The 18,204-nt window shown below is 32.7% G+C and overlaps 2 protein-coding genes across 3 annotated transcripts in view; both read left to right on the forward strand.

The window, feature by feature from the left end:
* Tudor-SN (Staphylococcal nuclease domain-containing protein 1) overlaps positions 1–18,204 on the forward strand; it is a 472,363-nt gene that overhangs the window by 197,284 nt on the left and 256,875 nt on the right. The gene's annotated exons all lie outside the window — the stretch shown is intronic.
* The window catches only part of LOC145319946 (uncharacterized), a 70,347-nt gene that overhangs the window by 3,235 nt on the left and 48,908 nt on the right, over positions 1–18,204 (forward strand). Inside the window, exons 4-5 of the mRNA XM_080162346.1 lie at positions 14,927–15,008; positions 15,593–15,711. Coding sequence (XP_080018472.1) covers positions 14,927–15,008; positions 15,593–15,711 — 201 coding nt within the window. The remainder of the gene's footprint in view (positions 1–14,926; positions 15,009–15,592; positions 15,712–18,204) is intronic.

The following is an 18,204-nucleotide window of genomic DNA, read 5'->3' on the forward strand; positions in this document are numbered from 1 at the left end:
TAATTATGGTAACTCGCGAATACCACAATAACTCAAACCGAGTCCACTACCACATAAGGATAGGAATAAGGAATGGGAAAAGCATTCAATATACATGAATTGCACATTTACCACTCACACATCTCATTATATCATGGCCTCATAATCTCAATAAAATTAGAATTACAGACCATGTAATTGCGAATACATGAATTAATAATCAATAGTACCTAAACTTCAATTAGGCACCTACATAATAAAATAGGTAAATGATTTTTATACTAAAAATCGCATCGATAATTAAATAATCAACTCAAACTTTTTTCATCAAAAGAAAGAAAGATTAAATAATGACATTTTTTCTACTAAATCTTTTTGCTAGAAAAGAAAAGTAGAATTTCATAAAAAACTTCTCAATAATTAGCATTGTTTCCAGCGGAAAAATACTCGGGCTTACATCTAAACATTTTTAAGATAAGATAGGTAAGATCCTTAAATCTAACATGTTTTAATAAAATAGATACTTAAATCTAAATAAATATGACCATAAAAATCATCAAACATCGGAAAATTAAAATTTAATAATTTTAAATCTTCGTGAATCAAAATTGCGTAAAATAAAATTGCAATTGAAATATGCAAATTAAATTACCAAAATAAAACAAAAGCTCAATATAAGAAAAGAACTTTAAAATGCTGAATCTGCAATTTCTCTTTAGGTACATCAGTTCAAAGGTAAATAGTAATAATTTTAATATACATATAGTATTAAATTACTTATGTGATTGTAATAAATCATAAAGAAATATTTAAATGATGTAAAAATCTCATTTTGTTAATTTCTTATCATGTCAAATTTCAATCCAACAAGGATAAAAATGTTTATATCTGTGCAGGTACCTAGGAAATTTTCCGCGAAAAGAATCCCTGGTCCCGGAAAGACTTAAATCATTGAAAGAACTTGCGTAAATGTATAAAAAACTTAAGTTTGCATTTCAAATGAAAAAAAATCTTGCATCGATTAGAAAGTTTAAACGAAATTGTATCAAAATTTGCGTTACTTATAAATCTTAAGAAATGGTTAATTTCTTTTTACAAAAAATAAATACATTGAAGCAGTATTTTAATATATGCGATAAAATGAAGGTAGAGTTAATTTAAAATATGCATAGTTTATCTTAAATTAATTCTGTGGCATTCAGATAAATAATAATCAATATTTTAATAATACCATACATCGTGTTCATTATTATAAATGCTTAAACATGAACGAAAAATGTATATACCTAGGAAAATAATTGCTAAAAGTATTTTCTCAAGGTTTAAAATTGTCCGAAATCGCTAGGTACGTATATTACTACGAATCTCTGCTCTCGGAATGAAAAAAAAATCTTTACGCGTGGATTAATAGGAATCCCAGCTTCCGGAGTGAACGAAAAAAAAACTTTGTACATGAATTGTTAAGAATCTCTGCCTCCGGAATGAAAGAAAATCTTTGATTTGCTTACAAATTTAAACAAATATCTTGATTTTTTGCGATAATCTTTTAAAATAATAATGAGGAATATCTTAAACATTATCATAATAATATTACATGTTGTGTTCTTTACTTTAATGCATTATTTCATATGAGAATCTGAGAAATAACATTTTTTAAGTAAACGTGAACCATAAAAAAAAAACTAGAAAAATAATTTGTAAAAAATCTATTTTTCTCAATTAAAATCTGCAAAAATCATTTCACGAACTTTTGCTTTTCAAAATCATACTTAAAGAAACAAAATCTTTTTAAAATCTGCTTTAAAAGTCTAAACAGTTTTGTAGAATTTTTGTGCTTAGGTATGAACAATAAAATTAGTTGAATAATGAATACTTATTCTTTACAGAACCCATTTGGTTCCCTTCACAAGCCTAATATATAACTTGTGATATATTTTTTTTTAAAGATCATTTTCACATAATAGTTCATGTTGTAGATTAGATATGTGTGGTTTGAAAAATTTCAATGACTTTCTGGCGGCAACACCCGCCATATTTCCACCCGCCATTGGCAGGCCTTTTACCCTGCGTCGGGCGGCCAGCTTGGCAGCAACCAAGTCGATTCTTGATTCATAACACCACCAGGGCACGTAATAAAAGTGTGGCTGTCATAAAACTTAGAATCATCTACTGGCTTTTGTCCGGCCGGAACCGAAACTCCCGTCGGCTCTTGTCCGGCCGAGACCGAATTTCTTATCGGCTCTTGCCCAGCTGGAACCGAAACTCCCGTCGGCTCTTGTCCAGCTGGAACCAAAACTCTGATCGGCTCTTGTCCAGCCGGAACCGAAACTCCCGTCGGCTCTTGTCCGGCTGGAACCGAATCATTCAGCGGCTCAACACCCGCCGTAACAAAGTTATCAACGACTACAGTATCGTTACCAATATCATCAGGAATAACTGCAGCACAACTAACATCATTATCAATATTAGCCACGGCAACACCCGCCGTAGCCATGTTGTCAACGGCTGCGGCACTAGCAGAACCAAAAGGTTCATCAGCCGCGTTAAAAGCAGAACCAACAGGTTCAATAATAGCATCACAAGCAGCACCAACAGTCGGCTGCGGCTGAACATCTGAGCAGACAACATACCTACTCTTTGCTAAACCATTAGCACTAACAGCAAAATATCCAGATCCAAACAGGCTGGAGTAAAGCATGGTTTCTCCTACTGAACGTTCAGAGTAGGGAAACATCGATGGGTGCAGGTGCCCTACAAGCAAATCAACCTGCCCATTAACCAAAGTAAAATCTTCAGGTTTCATATCAAACAAAACAGCTGCCTCCACAGGATTCATGGAGCAGATTGCCTCTTTTGGACCAATGAGAGGCACTACCACAGGTTCTAATATGTGATAATTTTTGTGTCGATCAACTAAACATAACTTGACCGTCGGGAGACGTTTAACTTCACCGTCAGCTAGAGAAATTCTTGCTGAACGTCCAGTAAAAGGTAACTGAAGTTTATTAACAAGTGACTGGGTTACCATTGTGGTAGTTAAACCAGTGTCCCACATAGCGTTCACTGGGACCTTCTGGCGATTAATGTCAACGACGTCTAATTGTTGTAACATTAACATTAGGTTCGCCTCAGGGGAAGTATGTACTTCATAGACGGCGGCAGCCATATCAACACTCTCATGCAAAAGGTTGTTATGGGCCTGACCACAATTGTCCACTTTGCAGCCGCCTATTACATCTGCCTTCGGGCAATCCACAGATTTATGCCCTTTTTGCAAACAAATCCAACAGCATCCAGCACTCTCCACAATACTCTTCCTGTCTGACACTGACAGGTCATGAAATTTTGGGCACTTGTAAAGTAAGTGCATCTCACTACAGCCATTAACAAAACATGACTGCTTCATCTTAGATTTACCAGGTTTACCTACGGCGGTAGCGGCTGTCGCAGGGTTACCTTTCTTCTTAGAGGGGGTGTCCATATCAGTCGAACACCTCATTAAAATGGCGCCACGCTGTTCTTCAATAATCTTTAACAGCTTTGGGACGTTTGGGACATCCATCGAGCCCAATGATAAATTGAGCTTATCTTGAAAATCACGTGGCAACTTCTTGGATAACATCTCAAGAAGTATCACGGTCAACCACTGGCTGGTGGTGACCTCATCATCTTCATCATCTTTAGTCAGCTGCTCCAGCTGGCTAACTGCTCCGCCAAACTCTGCTAACACAGTCACAATCTGGTTGGAGTCCGACGGTTTAGACTTCTTCTCCCATTGGTTGAAAAGGCAGAGCATCTGACGTGTTTTGGACTTAAACGTGCGTCAAGGTAGGCCCACTGAGATTCATGCGATTGAATCTGAATTAACTGGAGTCTCAGCTCTTTATTTTTACAGACCTTTTCACTGCTTAACAATAACTGTAAATACGACGGGTCTTGTCCTACAGTAAGCTTTTTAAAAGTGTCTTTAAAACTTACATAGGAAGCTTCCAGGCCGTCGAAAGATGGAAGAAGACGTTCGTCGACACGATTCATATATCCTGGCGTGAACATAGAACCGGCGACGAACTGTGGTGTGCCAAACGGTGACACAAATGGCGATGCTGTCGAGGCACCCGCCGTCGTCGTGGGTGGCTTCACAGGTTCAAGCTTAACCTCAGCCAGACGTTTCATCAAAGCAGACAAAGTGTTTATAATTGCATCAGGCAAGGGAAAGTATGGCCCTTTAATAACTTTCACAATCTTCAAACATCGATCATAAAGTTCAGCCTGATGGTTAGGCAAATTATCACCAACAACATCAACAACACTTTGAATGTCACTAAGCTCTTCTATAGCATCAAGAGCATCTTTCAAAGAACTATAGTCTTTTTGTACAGTAACTATATCAGAATAAATGTCACTAAACTCATCAAGCTCTTGGATTCTCAAACCAAGCTTGCTAAAACCGACCATGATGCTGTCAAATGTCTCGAACTTGTCATGGACAAGGATTGATTCCTTAGTGAGATGTCTAACATTAAGTTCTGAAGTATCACTGACCAACTTCATCACTCTATTTAGCTCACTGGTTAGGGCATCAACGGCTGGACGCAGCCGCTTACTCAATTGTTCACCTTTATTCTTTTTAGGACCCATAATTGTCACTAAAGTTAACTGTACTGATTATGACTATAATAATAATGTGTGGTAAGGTATCACAACCAACACATTCACAAAACTTCACAGAATGTTCTTAGCTGCATCTGTTCTGTCTTGTTTTCATTGTATCGGAACGCTATCCTAGCCGTTCTCGATATCTTAATCTCAAGCCCTCCGAATGACCAACATGTGAAGTTTACAAATGTGTATTTATTACCATGAAAACAGTGAATCACATTATGATGTCAAACTAAGCAGAAGGCTTATTTGAGATATTCCACACATCAGAGCACATGTATATTAAAGCAATACATTATTTTTATTCACTTAGCTCCTCACGTGGGACTAATCAAAGGAAAAGTGCGCGTTTCTTTTGTCTGTTTACAAGCCACGCGCCGCGCGGAGATAGTTAGGAATGCCGCGTAACACACTCATTCTCTAGGAAATTTGGTGTAAGGAAACAGGGATTAATGGGTTCGAACTTGCCAGGGAATACAAGAAAAACATACCGAAACAGTTAGGCTATATTGAAAGGCATCGAAAGTAGTACAGACACACACACACATACACACAGTACATTCACCAATAAACCCACATACACTCTTACAAAGCAATTATGTAATTATTGTCATTTATAAGTCCTAAAGGTTTTTTAACAAAATATATATAGAATATGAAAATAGCTTAGGCAACGTTTGAGTTTAGGGTTTTCATTTTTCATTTGAAATATTTTAGAACTAATGCTGCTTTTTAGAAAACAAATTTAATAGGCAATTTAAAATCTAAGATCAGAAGAAAAAAATGGAAATAAACCTTAGTTAATAATCAGAGTAATGGACTAGTCCCCAAGGTTTTATAATAATGTTTTCTTATTCGTGAATTCAGATTGGTTAATTCATTAGGTTGAGTGTTCAAACGTTTTCAAGCATTAATTTCAATCTACAGAAGGGGTAATTTTGTGTATCACCATTGGGGATGTACATCAATTTATCGGCCATTGTCGTATCCCTTGTCTTTGGATAATAATAAAATAGCTTCATCAAATATCATATTAAGATTCTCATAATTTAATTTACTGGTGTGAATTAATTTCCCCACTTGTTGTATCATCTTTCAAATCATTATATTATTGCAACATAAATGGCGATTTTTCTTAGGAGGATGGTTGTGGTACCCTCCCCCAAAATAGTTATAAACCTCCCAGGATATATAAGAAGCTACACTGTAAAGGAGAATTATATTGGGTTCAGTGGATAATGAGGTCCTTCATACAAACAGTAGACAAACATCCTGTTTCTTTTATATAAGTGTTGAGTTATTTTGCGAATATAAAACACAAGCCGGATGTGTTGATCAGCGAAATTGATTGCACACCCAATATACTTGACCATGAAAATTGAAAATATAAATCCTGACACATTTTTCTAAAATTTTCTTGCTTTAAATTCAAAATAATTTAAGTAGTCCAGCTACTCTATAATCTACGATAGTTTGTCCATTGTCCGCACTACACAACAGTGATTTATAACAATAATAAAATTTTTACATAAGGTGCCATTAAGTACTCCCCCTTATTTAAATTTTTTATATGGAGGGGGGGGGGTATTTACCCTTTACTCAAAATAACCTTACTTAACCTTCTTAATGTAATAAACAAACAAATGAAAAAGTATTTAAAAATAATGGGGATTACTGCCCAACAGGGTATTTTTCTACTCATTTAAATCATTTAAAAATATAATTTTTAAGTTCCTTTTATCTGAAAATAGTTGTTATTGTTTCAAATGGAAATTGTCCTTGTTTTAATATTTTTCTTATAGCTCTAAAAATATTTTTATTTAAAAAAAAACTCTTTCATAATTTATCTTTTGAAAAATTTGTTTTCAATAACTTTTAATTCATGCTTAATGCTTTTTCTTTTTAATTTAACCTTTGAGTTATAATATTGACTTTTAAATATTATTAATGGATTTTTTTTTCTATTTTAGTAAAAAAATATAACCTTTTAAATAATAGTACTTTTCTTAATTATTCATATTTTAAGTAAGCAATTAAAATTAATCTAAAAATACCTTTTTGACCTCTACTTTTTTTTACCAACAGTTAACTCTTTAACAGTTGGGCCCCCTTCCAGACCCTTATCGGTTAGGGGGGGGGGGGGGTCAAAACTCCCTCACCTATTATCTCAGCTCCTATTAGAGCTGGAAAGATGAAAATTTTTGTGTAGTTCCCTTATTTGACAAGGAGTTTCCTACCACAAGACAGTCTAATCCTTATTATGCTTCCTTCATCCCTCTATTTCACAACCTTTGTCTTAATGTTTAAGGCATACTATTCTACAGTGAGATAAAGAAAAGTTAAATAGTTTATTTATCTTAAATTGAGTTAGTAATAAATTTTACGGTAAGCAATATGAATAAGAAAAAACAATACGTGTTGTCCCATTCAAGATAATTTATTAGAATATTGGTGGGAAAATTCTGAATTTAATTTTGCTACATAAAAAGACCGCCAAGCAGTATAAAACCTTTTGATTAGCGTGGTTATAAACATATATGTTTTTTTAAATCTGTTTATACATTATAGTCAATATATGAAATTAGAAGAATTGATTAGAAATAAGCCTTTTAGTAGTGGGTTGTAAAATTTAGTTATTATGGTTGGATTTTGTCCCACACCGCTTCCTATGTCTAAAAAAGAGTCAATTATTTTATTAATTAACTAGCGGTCGCGCCCTTAGCATCTAGGGCATCGAAAGGATATGAAAAAAGCAGAATAATAAAAAAAAAACATATTTATAAATCACCATAACTTAAACCATCTCAGGACCTATAAGAAGCTACACTCTGTAAAGAAGAACCATATTGTTTCAGCAACAAAAAAGCTTACTACTTTAAATAATAGGATATAGTAAACCTTTTGTTATAATTTAGCTTGGTTGTGGGCGCACTATTTATATATTTGTTCATCCATGTATGAAAATTATTATTTTATTATATCTTCCTTCCATTTCCTACATTATACCTACATGGACAAATTTACCAAGGAGCGAATTGTTCAAAATTTCGCAGCATGAGAAATTACAAATCTTAAAAATTATGGCAATTGTTGATTTGATTCTCTTTTTTGTGGAGTATAAGATTTTAAGATTGTAGAGTTAGATATTACATCTTTAGGAAAACTATCTGGCCGTCTAAAATGATTTCTCCAATCAATAGGTTCAAAACTTTCCAACGATTCCCTCCAAAAATTTCAAGGTACCATAGGTAATGAATAGTTTTTATGACCTATTACATGTGGTTTTTTTTTAAATCAAATCATTACACTAAAAATGCTATACTTACTTGAAAAAAATCGATATTTTTTACTCAAAAAGGTGTTATTGGCTGGTATAAAATATAATCAAGAGATAGAAAGGGAAGAAGATACTCTTAGAGATGCTACACATCTTAAAACCACATTTAAACACAAAAACACAGGCCTACACATACACACACACACACAAACCACTGAATTAAAGTTGTACACGTGTTTCATTCAAGGTTTTTTGAAAAAGCTATACATTTGATGACACTACCTGTCAACTTTTGTTTTCAGATTAGAAATATAGATAGATAGATACATAGATAAGTATGAAGATAAGAATGTGGATAGATCAATATATAAAGAATAAAAATATTAACTAACAATTATAGATGAACTATGATAGACAAGAAAGCTATTTGAATAGATCCTTCTAATAAAGTAACAGGATATATGTCTGTCTGTAACGATAGATCTCACTAACCGCTGAACCTTCACATGGTAGGTCCTGAGAAGGTTTATAATTATTTTTGGGTAGGATACCTCCACCTTCCCAAGAGAAATCACCAAAAAAAACAATTGAAAGGGGGGGGGTCGACTCCCCTCCCTCTCCTAGAGGCCTCTAGGGACGTAGCGGCTAGTATAGATATAAGAAAGATAGATGCTAATGTAGATAACTAAATAGATAAATAGTAATCTTATTAATTATAAATAGTGGCGTGTTCATTGTTTTGCAGAAAATTTGACGCCCCTTTAAGAATTTGATACCCCCCTATGATCTGTAATCTATGTGGGTGTATTTGGATAAATTGGTGAGTGAGCTTTATAGGGGTGTAATACATTCAACGAAGGGGGTGTAAATTCAATGTCAGGGGGGAGTCCACAACATTCAATATACTCAAAATCCTCCTTTAACTGGTAAACTAACGCTTGACACCCCCTTGGCTAGCTAAGATGGTTGTATCAGGGAGGTGTAGCAAGGTTACACCTAAGGGGGTGTATACGCTCCCCTTATTCTGCCAGGGGGAAAATACAATCCCCTTTCAGTTCGAAAGTTAAATAAAAATCTAAATCCATAAGATACTCTACTTGTATACAGATATGTAGATAAGATGACATTATGTAGTTAGCATAATATTTAGAAGAAAAAATCTATAGCTTACTATCCAGATACTGGTAGAAAGATAGATAGATAGTAGGATAGCTAGATAAATAAATGAATGTTGAAACTAAGTTGGCACGATTACCCCCTGACCAAATGTTTTAAATTTTGCCAATATGAATTCAATGTTTTTATATCAGTTTTCACATAAGGGTTCCATTGTTTTTTTAAACTTCAGGGACATGTACAATTTTAATAAAAAACGAGGATAACATGCGTCCATAAACTATTTTAAAAAGAACTAACTATTTTTAAGATATATAGAGTAGAAGAGGAAAAGTGTTAAAAACAGCTCATATTACAAAATTAGCTTTAAAATTATTTTTTTTTTTTTTTTTGGGGGGGGGGGGGTGGGTTATAACATCATTTTGGTAACCATAGTCTTTACGTTATTTAAGTTAAGGGCACAAAAAATTTGTTTTGGGTATGTACTAGGTTCGGGGCATGCTAAAGATTTTAAAATATAAATAAATGGGAAATGCTTCGAATAAAAAGGTTTTATGGATGATTTTTCTCCTTGTTTTTTCCCTTCTATTACCTAATCATATTAAAAGTGTTGAAAAATTAATATTGATTCATAGCTTAGATTGCGTGCTAGTGGTCAAATAGATAGATATATACATATATGTAGAATAGATAGACATATAGCCATAGAATTAAAAACATACAGACAAAGATACAGATAGACATACTAAAACAGACAAATAGACAAACAAACAGACAAACCTACCAATGAACATATTTATTTATATACATTTAAATTTCTGATAATTAGTCAATTAGTGTTACATTTAGTTTTGTAACAAACCAACAGATGGACGTACTGACTGACTATAATTTTAGTGTAGCTGCGCTTCTTTAAAAAAACTATTGATTCCCAAACATTAAATATTGCATGCTTGTGTATGATACAGTTTTCAACGTATTGTATCAAAACTGTGGTTTCGGAAGGGAAAAAATATTACAAGTAGCTGATTAAGTAATATCTAATTTTTAAATAAATTAAAAAATACGCATCCAAGAAAAAAGGAGACAGCAAATAAGCTAAAAATATATCACTAAGGTTTATGTCGACGGATATAGGAGAAGTTGTCATTCCTGACTTGTCATTATTCCAATGATTTTAGCTGAGGTATCATATACTGTCGACTATAAGACATTTATTATAAGTTTTCATCATTGCTTACTTAAAATCGATAAGATTTATTGGTATACTAATAAGATTCAATTACATAATAAGTGTTTGACTGTTCTTAAAAATCCAGGAACCTTTTAAACAGTAAAAATACGCTTTTTGATAGTTTAGGTAAATTTTTCTATTCCTTGAGCCCTGCGGGGCGCTCGCAGGGTTTTTTGCCCGCAGCTCTTCATCTCATTCTTGACATTGAAATCATTCAAACAATTGGGAAATGAATAGAAGGTGTGTAATCAATTCCGCAGTGTCATTTTTATTCGCAAAAAAGCACAAAAGCAATCAAATTAAAATGTAGAGATTCAGTATCAATGAAAATAATGTCAATTAACATAAGTTTTTTTCATTTAATCATATTTTATAAGATACATTTTCTTTAAATATATTTTTATATAATTACACTTCCTACATTTTTTTTTCATTATGCATAACCCCTGCAGGGAGCCTAAGCCCGCGGGGCTTATAAATGCAAAGCCCTAACAATGCGAAGCTATCGTTCATCAAAAATCACCTAAACTAACCAGTGTTATAAAAATATTCTAAGACATAAAGTAATATAAAATAACTAGCGGCTTCGCCCCTAGCCTCTAGAGGCTTCGAGGAAATTTTAAAAAAATTAGGTATTTATAGTGCTGCCATTTATTGTGAATTAACTGCCTAAAAAGAATTTTTTTTGGGGGGGGGGTCCCACCCTCCAAGAAAATAGCTTAAAACCACCACAGGACCAATAGGTATATACCCTGAAGAGTAGAATCCGATCGGTTCAGTGGTTACCGAGATCTTAAGGGACGTCATGATAATGCAACATCGTTAGATTCTAGTAAAACAAACGGACAAATAATAATTGCGGTTTTGATGATTTGTTAATGATGAAACTTGTGCGAAAATGATTGCATACCAATAAAAGACACGGTGTCAGGGAAATGTTATCTTTAAGAACCCCCAAACGGCTTGATTCTACTTACAAAAGAATTTTTATATTGGTCCTAAGTAATAGCGTGCACAGGAATTTGCCGGGGGGTGAGAGGTGGTTGAGCCTTGAGGGAGGTAGAAAAAGGAGAATTTATTAATTTTAAATACTTAATTTTTTGGGATGTTGGCATCCCCCATACACATAAAACAATCCCTAGGCAGAAAAATCTACTTTTTTTTGGAATAGTCCCTTTCGTGGCAATGCCCCTTAAGGAGCGATTCGTCGTATTTTAAAAATGGCTTTTTAGGTTAGGTTATTTTGGGTTAGGTCATTGCCCCACAGGGTTAGAGCCCCCTGAAATAGGAGAAAAGCTACTGTGAAAAATACGAATAATCGCCCCTTAAGATGCGTTGCCACGAAGGGGATTATACCCGGGTTTTTTTTATTGGTTCCTTAAAGGATGTATTTTTCTGTAATATAATTAAGAGTTGATTGTCTTTATTAATCTGTTTATTCGTTTAATCAAATACATGTTCCTAACTCTTTGTTGTAGGAGGGTGTCAACAAACTTATCCCCCACCCCCTTCACACCCTCCCTAATGTGTCATTGGAAAAGGTGGAAGTTTTAATCTCATACAGAGACAAATATTAACCAATTTTATTCGTAATTTTATTACGTGTTGTCAACAAAAGGTGTTGTCAATATATCAATAATGAAACATGAAATATTGTTACATGGTAGTTAAAATAGTAAAGCTTGATATTATTCGAAATATGTACGTAAATATCAGGCAAAATATTATCTGTAATAAATTCAGGTTGGATAAGGTATAAACAGGGAGGGTGGGTTGATGGACTTTACATTGAACTGGTACCAAATGTTTATAAACACATTCCTAGCATAAATCTTTGGGGTCTTTTTAAAAATCTTAATTTGTTAGTACAAACGTTCAGTGTCCAAACATTTCCTCAAATTTATAGAATGGGTAATTTAGTTTATAATAATTGAGGTTGTACATTTGTTTATCATCTATTGCCTTTCCCCGACAAATTCCTGGGTATGATTAAAATTCTGAAAATCTATCCATATTCCTGTTTTGTATTTTGTAATTTTTTATTCACAAATGAATGTCATTTGTTATTTTATGCCAGGAATAAGGGATACTATATTCTGTATAAAAAAAAGAATATAGACATAGGGGACGAGAAACTCCCCTTTAATTTTACTAAACAAAATAACAACTTTGATAGAATTAATTATCAATAGCTACGAAGTTGTAGGTAAGGGCAGAAAAATAGCCTAAAACCATCCCGGGACCTGTGTAAAGCTCTCCTTATATGGAGAACTTAGTCTGTTTAGTATTTATTGAAATCTTAAGCTATATATTAGGATAACAATTGGAGGATATTTGGATTATGTTACTTAGGGTTTCATTTTTTCAATCTTTTTCCACACAGAAATTTAACCAAAGTCAGAAAGTGTTTGTTCTGTTTTTATGTCATTTTATGTCAAGAAAAATAAAATAAGAATGAAAATTTTGATTATGAGAGGCGCAGCAATCATCACCTATTAATTTTCAATAAAAAACTGCATTAAACTGTAATACAAAATACAAAAAAAAATAAAACTTTTTAAAATCAAACAAATAATAAAATTAAGTGACAAGACTTTCGATGAATATTAAAACTATCTCCAATGCACTAAGTGTGTCGGGTCAGTGTCAGTGTGTGTATGCTTGTGTGTGTATGGTAATATCAAGAATATCTAGAGAGTGTAACGACACATAGAGAAGCTGCGTATAGAAATGGCAACGACTGACAGATGGGCGATTTCACGGAATAACCAGAATTATTTAGTGGGTGCACTAAAAAACTATTTGCTTAAAAAGTTAAAAGTCCCAATGTCCCTGTACGTAGTTTATGAAGAAGATGGTATGCATGCACTTCTGCACATGAATCGGAGTGCTGCCACTTTTAAAACTAGCAAAAATAAAACCACTGTGTTTTTGACAAAGAGTGGGTGTGTTTTTGTCAATTTCGTCATTGAATCTCATTATCAAATAATCACAACCATATATTATCAAAACTACACAAACTCCCCTTTCCCCCTTTTCTTTACTTATATCATTAGACAACCCATCTTATTATGTTGCTATTGTGTCTTTTAGCATTTATGAAATACTATGCGGGTATGATAAATTGCGTAAATGAATACACATCAAAGAAAATATATGAATAAATGTATTGCTTTAATACAATATACACAATTCTTTTAAGTATATTAGGTTTATTTCCAAAATTTGTACACCATTTTGATTATTTTAAAAAATAAAATCTTAGACTGTGTAGATATTGTAGAGTCTAGACTGTGTAGAAACTGTAGAGTCTGGACTGTGTAGATACTGTAGAGTTTAGACTGAGTAGGTACTGTAAAGTTTAGACTGTGTAGAAACTGTAGAGTCTGGACTGTGTAGATACTGTAGAGTCTAGACTGTGTAGATACTGTAGAGTCTAGATTGTGTAGAAACTGTAGAGTCTGGACTGTGTAGATACTGTAGAGTCTTGACTGTGTAGATACTGTAGAGTCTATCTAAACTGTGTAGATACTGTAGAGTTTAGACTGTGTAGGTACTGTAGAGTATAGACTGTGTAGATACTGTAGAATATAGACTGTGTAGTTACTGTAGAATATAGACTGTGTAGATACTGTAGAGTATAGACTGTGTAGATACAGTAGAGTCTATACAGTGTAGATACTGTAGAGTCTATACTATACATGACAAACTAATTTGCTAATAATAACAGAGTCAATAAGATGTTTAGTTGGAAATTTTAAAAAATTGTTTAGCTTCAATCTAAATCACAGCTCAAAAATTGGAATTTAGTCTTGAAGATCTATTTGTGCGTATCGTATGTATATAGAGTGTATAATTACGCTTTGCGTAGCTGCGTGTGGGAATTATGGTCGAAAATGATAACATTTACACTATATCAACTAAAAATGATTTTTTAATATGCATTTATTATTTTTAAGAAATGTTACATGCAATGCATGGTTTAAAGGCTACTATATAATTGATGTATTGAATTTTAGTTGCCGAAAGTGTACCTAGCTTCCGCGTCCTATCTCAATATTTACTACTAGCTAAAAAAGCTTCAAATTTCCAACAAAAAATCAAAATTTAAAAAATTTTGATTTTGAATGTATAATGTGTAAATCATTTATACATTATATCGCTTTTCCCTGTGACCGGAGTAGCTGAAAATAGCCTTTGCAATAATTGGTTTATCTGCTGAACAACTTTGGAAATTAGGGAAGAAATAGGCAATCCATTTTCAGCACAACATATACTTAGTGTCTGTTTGTATGTCACTACTTTAGAATTGTCAAGAAAATTTAGTATTCTTGTTCTTGACGGATTTTGGGAGTATAAAATCATAGATTTCTAAATTTTTTTCCTAAATTAAAAGTTTTTCATTTGATGTTGATGCGCTACCTATTTACATGATTGTCCTTGTTTTTATATATTCATTTAAGAATGTATGCTGTACAGTACTCAAACAGAGAAGAAGATTTTGAACCTTGAAAAAAAAAGTATTTTGCCCGAACTTTTCCTATACTCAATTTAGTTTTTATATGTTTTATACTTTCCTCTTTTTCTTTTGATTAATAACAAATAATACCTTAAAACTGGTTAATATGTTTAATTAGTATAATTTGCTTTTTTTTCTTCAGAAAATCCCTGAAGCAAGTCTGGACCTGACAAAATCAGCTGATGAACTTGACGAGTCACGTGACAGCCTCTGTGTAATAAGAGGTAAGTGATCAGCTGATTGATCATCAGAGAATAATCAGCTGATACTCTTAAGCGGTAATCAGCTGTTAATGCGATCATATCAATTACACAATAACACAAGTTTACAAAAAAGAATGTAGCTGCAAGCTTTCTGAATCATTTGGTGAATCGCTAAAGGACAAAGTGTCTAAAAAATCAGCCATGTGACGTCATAAAAATGAGGAATTAATTATCTATCTCTTTTTTAGGGGTTTTCTTTCCCACTTCTCCTCTCATCTTCCTCATTTTTATGACATCACATGGCTGATTTTTGAGACACTTTGCCCAATTACGGTGAATCAGAAGCTTATAATTTTTAAAAGTCTTTCTGTTGAAGCTTGTAGTAACTATATTTTATAGCCATGACGGCTTAATAAGATTAAAATTATATGTATTTTATTATAATGATTATCTCTCTTCAGCAGCTGTTCTGACAGTTGCAGCAGTTAAAATTATTAAATATATCTCATTGATCTTTTTCATTTATTTGAAGCTGTTGGGAGCTTTTTGCGTTATTGACGCGTAAGTAGCCTGAAATTATATCAATAATCTATCTTTCTATTTAGCTGAAGCTTCCAGCAGCTGTTCTAGCGGCTCTGGCGGTTCCGGTAGCCCAGTCAGCCACTGGGTTCAGCAGATTAAAGCTTCTTCAGAACCTGAGTGCAATAATATTCTTCAATCTAAGGTAAGCACACATTTTATTAGATTTATAAAAACAAATTTTTCGTAAATTTTAAATTTCTGTCTATTGACGGATTTCTAAATCTAATCAAAGATTATTTTTACTGTATGAGCTATTTAAAGATTTAAAATTTGAAAAAAATAAAATGCTTAAAAAGTGCTTCTGTTCTTTTTCATTGAAATTGCACTCTTGTGTATAATATTTTCCTTGTTAACAAAATCATACATAAAAGCTGTTGCCAACTAGAGAGATGAATGTTAGAGGTGCAGCCACTAGTCCTCTCATTGAAAGTAACATTGCTTTTACTTTGGTCAGAAAACACTTAAAAAGCAATTTAATTATTAAATTGAAAGTTTTTTTCTTAGGCTGTCTAAATGCCCGTATAGTCTAGGCGTGTAGCCACTAGTAATATTAAAAAGTAAAAATACATCACATACATACAATTATGATATATACACATGTAAAAAGTGATACAGGGTAAATTAAGTAATTAGCTCAGCAGGTATTGTCTTCAATCATCTACCACCACACACACACACACACACACACACACACAGGGATAAGTTTCAGCAAAAAATGAATTGGGTGAATGACAACATTATATTAATAGAATCTAAGGATCTAAGGCATTTCAAAGAAGAAGGGTATGTTTGATTCATTACCTTAAATTTTGAAAATAAATTTCCTGATGACAATTTTCAAGGGATGATTTCTATTGGGAGGGCCTATAATAATCTTCACTAGAATAGATAGCTAGATCGGTTCAGCAGTTAAAAATTTTGTCTGTTTGTTTTTGCGATTACTTGTCTTGGTGAAATTGTAATGGATGGAGACATTGATGGCTGCGAATTTTTAGTGTCTTTTCAAAACTACAAGAAAAGCTAAAAAGTTGTTCAGTTACATAAATCAATGTTTATATACAATATATAGGTCTCATTATTAAGACAGCGTTACTACAGCAATGCAAATCATATCTTTTTCTAGACTTTAAGAACTATTAATAAATTTGCAAATTAATATCGTTGATATGAAAACATTTATTGTGCTGTTTTATAAAACCACTATAAGAGCAATAATACTAATAGTCTGTAACTAATAACATTGTGCGAGCATTTCCACAATAGCTTTTGACAATTCGGTTCCAACAAAATTTGTAAAAAAAAGCAATTGTTTTTAAACTTGACATAATTAAAAATGTTGGTACACTATCATTAATTGGAATTTTACTTTGGATTTGAAACATTTTAATTCGACATTATTTTCGATTGCAGTTGTTTGCTAATATGATTTTTTGCTTATTTGATATAAATGTTTTTATGACAATTAAATGTTTAGCATTTTGGTTTGATATGTATAGTCATTTGCTATTATTAATTTTGCAATGCTTTTAAACTGTTTTTTTTTATGCGGGTGTGATGTAACTCCATAATAATATAATTTGTAGAGGAAGGATAATACAAGGTGAGATGTAAAAGATAAACTCACGGACAGAACAAAGTATTGAGAAGAATTTCTTACAGCTTCTACAATTTGGCCGCAGAAAAGTTTTCCTGTGTTTTTTTCGCTGCCAAATGAATTTGGATCGAAAGCTTAGCATTTTAAGTTTAAAGATAGTTTAGCAAAAGTTTGATTTCAAGGCGTTTTAATTAAAATAGTATATCAATCGAAATTTTTAGATCATCGTAAAGTAAAAAAAGATGTTTTCAATGAAATTTAAATTATTTCTTTTTTACTTTTGATTAGGTAGGCTTACGTCAGTATTTTTCGTCTTTTGGCAGGTATTATGAAAAATCGCTAAATATGACACCTAACTCAGTTTATGTAACATGCTTTGATGGAGTGATGTACATATTTTTGACAAATTGACATACTTTTATTTTAGATGTTTCTTCATTTAATTTTTAAAATAGAAAAGATGTCCCAAACTCTGAATTTATTTCGGTGTGTTATCATTTCTGCATATTGTTATAACGTAATGTGTTATATATTCGCCAAGTGACACAATAAAGCACACTTTGATGAGTTTTTCAATTATGTACTTGAGTTAGGGATAGGAGAAGTCTGAAACAGCTTATAATGCCTATAATAAATAACATCATACAATACAAAGGACCAATGAAGGCCAGTATACATTTTACCATTGATCAATTTAAATGTATTCTGGCTTATCATTGGTCAATTGAATTGTGTGACATAGTTTTTATTAGGCACTATAATCTGCTTCGAAAAGTCTGTACTCTAATCATATATTCAGTAATGACGATTTGAGAGTTTGATATTATACTTTTTGTGGAAGTGAAAGCTACCCTTTCTATTTCTATAAAAATGTCATATGGGGTTGGGTGGCCTAGAAGGACTTTCATGTGTACAAGTATTCTAAAAAAGAAACAAAAAAATATAATTTGAAATAAGGAGTATTGTGCAGTAATTGTTGTCAACAAATTAAAAAAATTTAAAAAGCAAAATAGGATATCTCATAGCATACATAACCAAGCA

Source organism: Acartia tonsa, chromosome 5, assembly GCF_053477335.1.
Source record: "Acartia tonsa isolate MP-2025a chromosome 5, ASM5347733v1, whole genome shotgun sequence".
Taxonomy (NCBI): Eukaryota; Metazoa; Arthropoda; class Copepoda; order Calanoida; family Acartiidae; genus Acartia; species Acartia tonsa.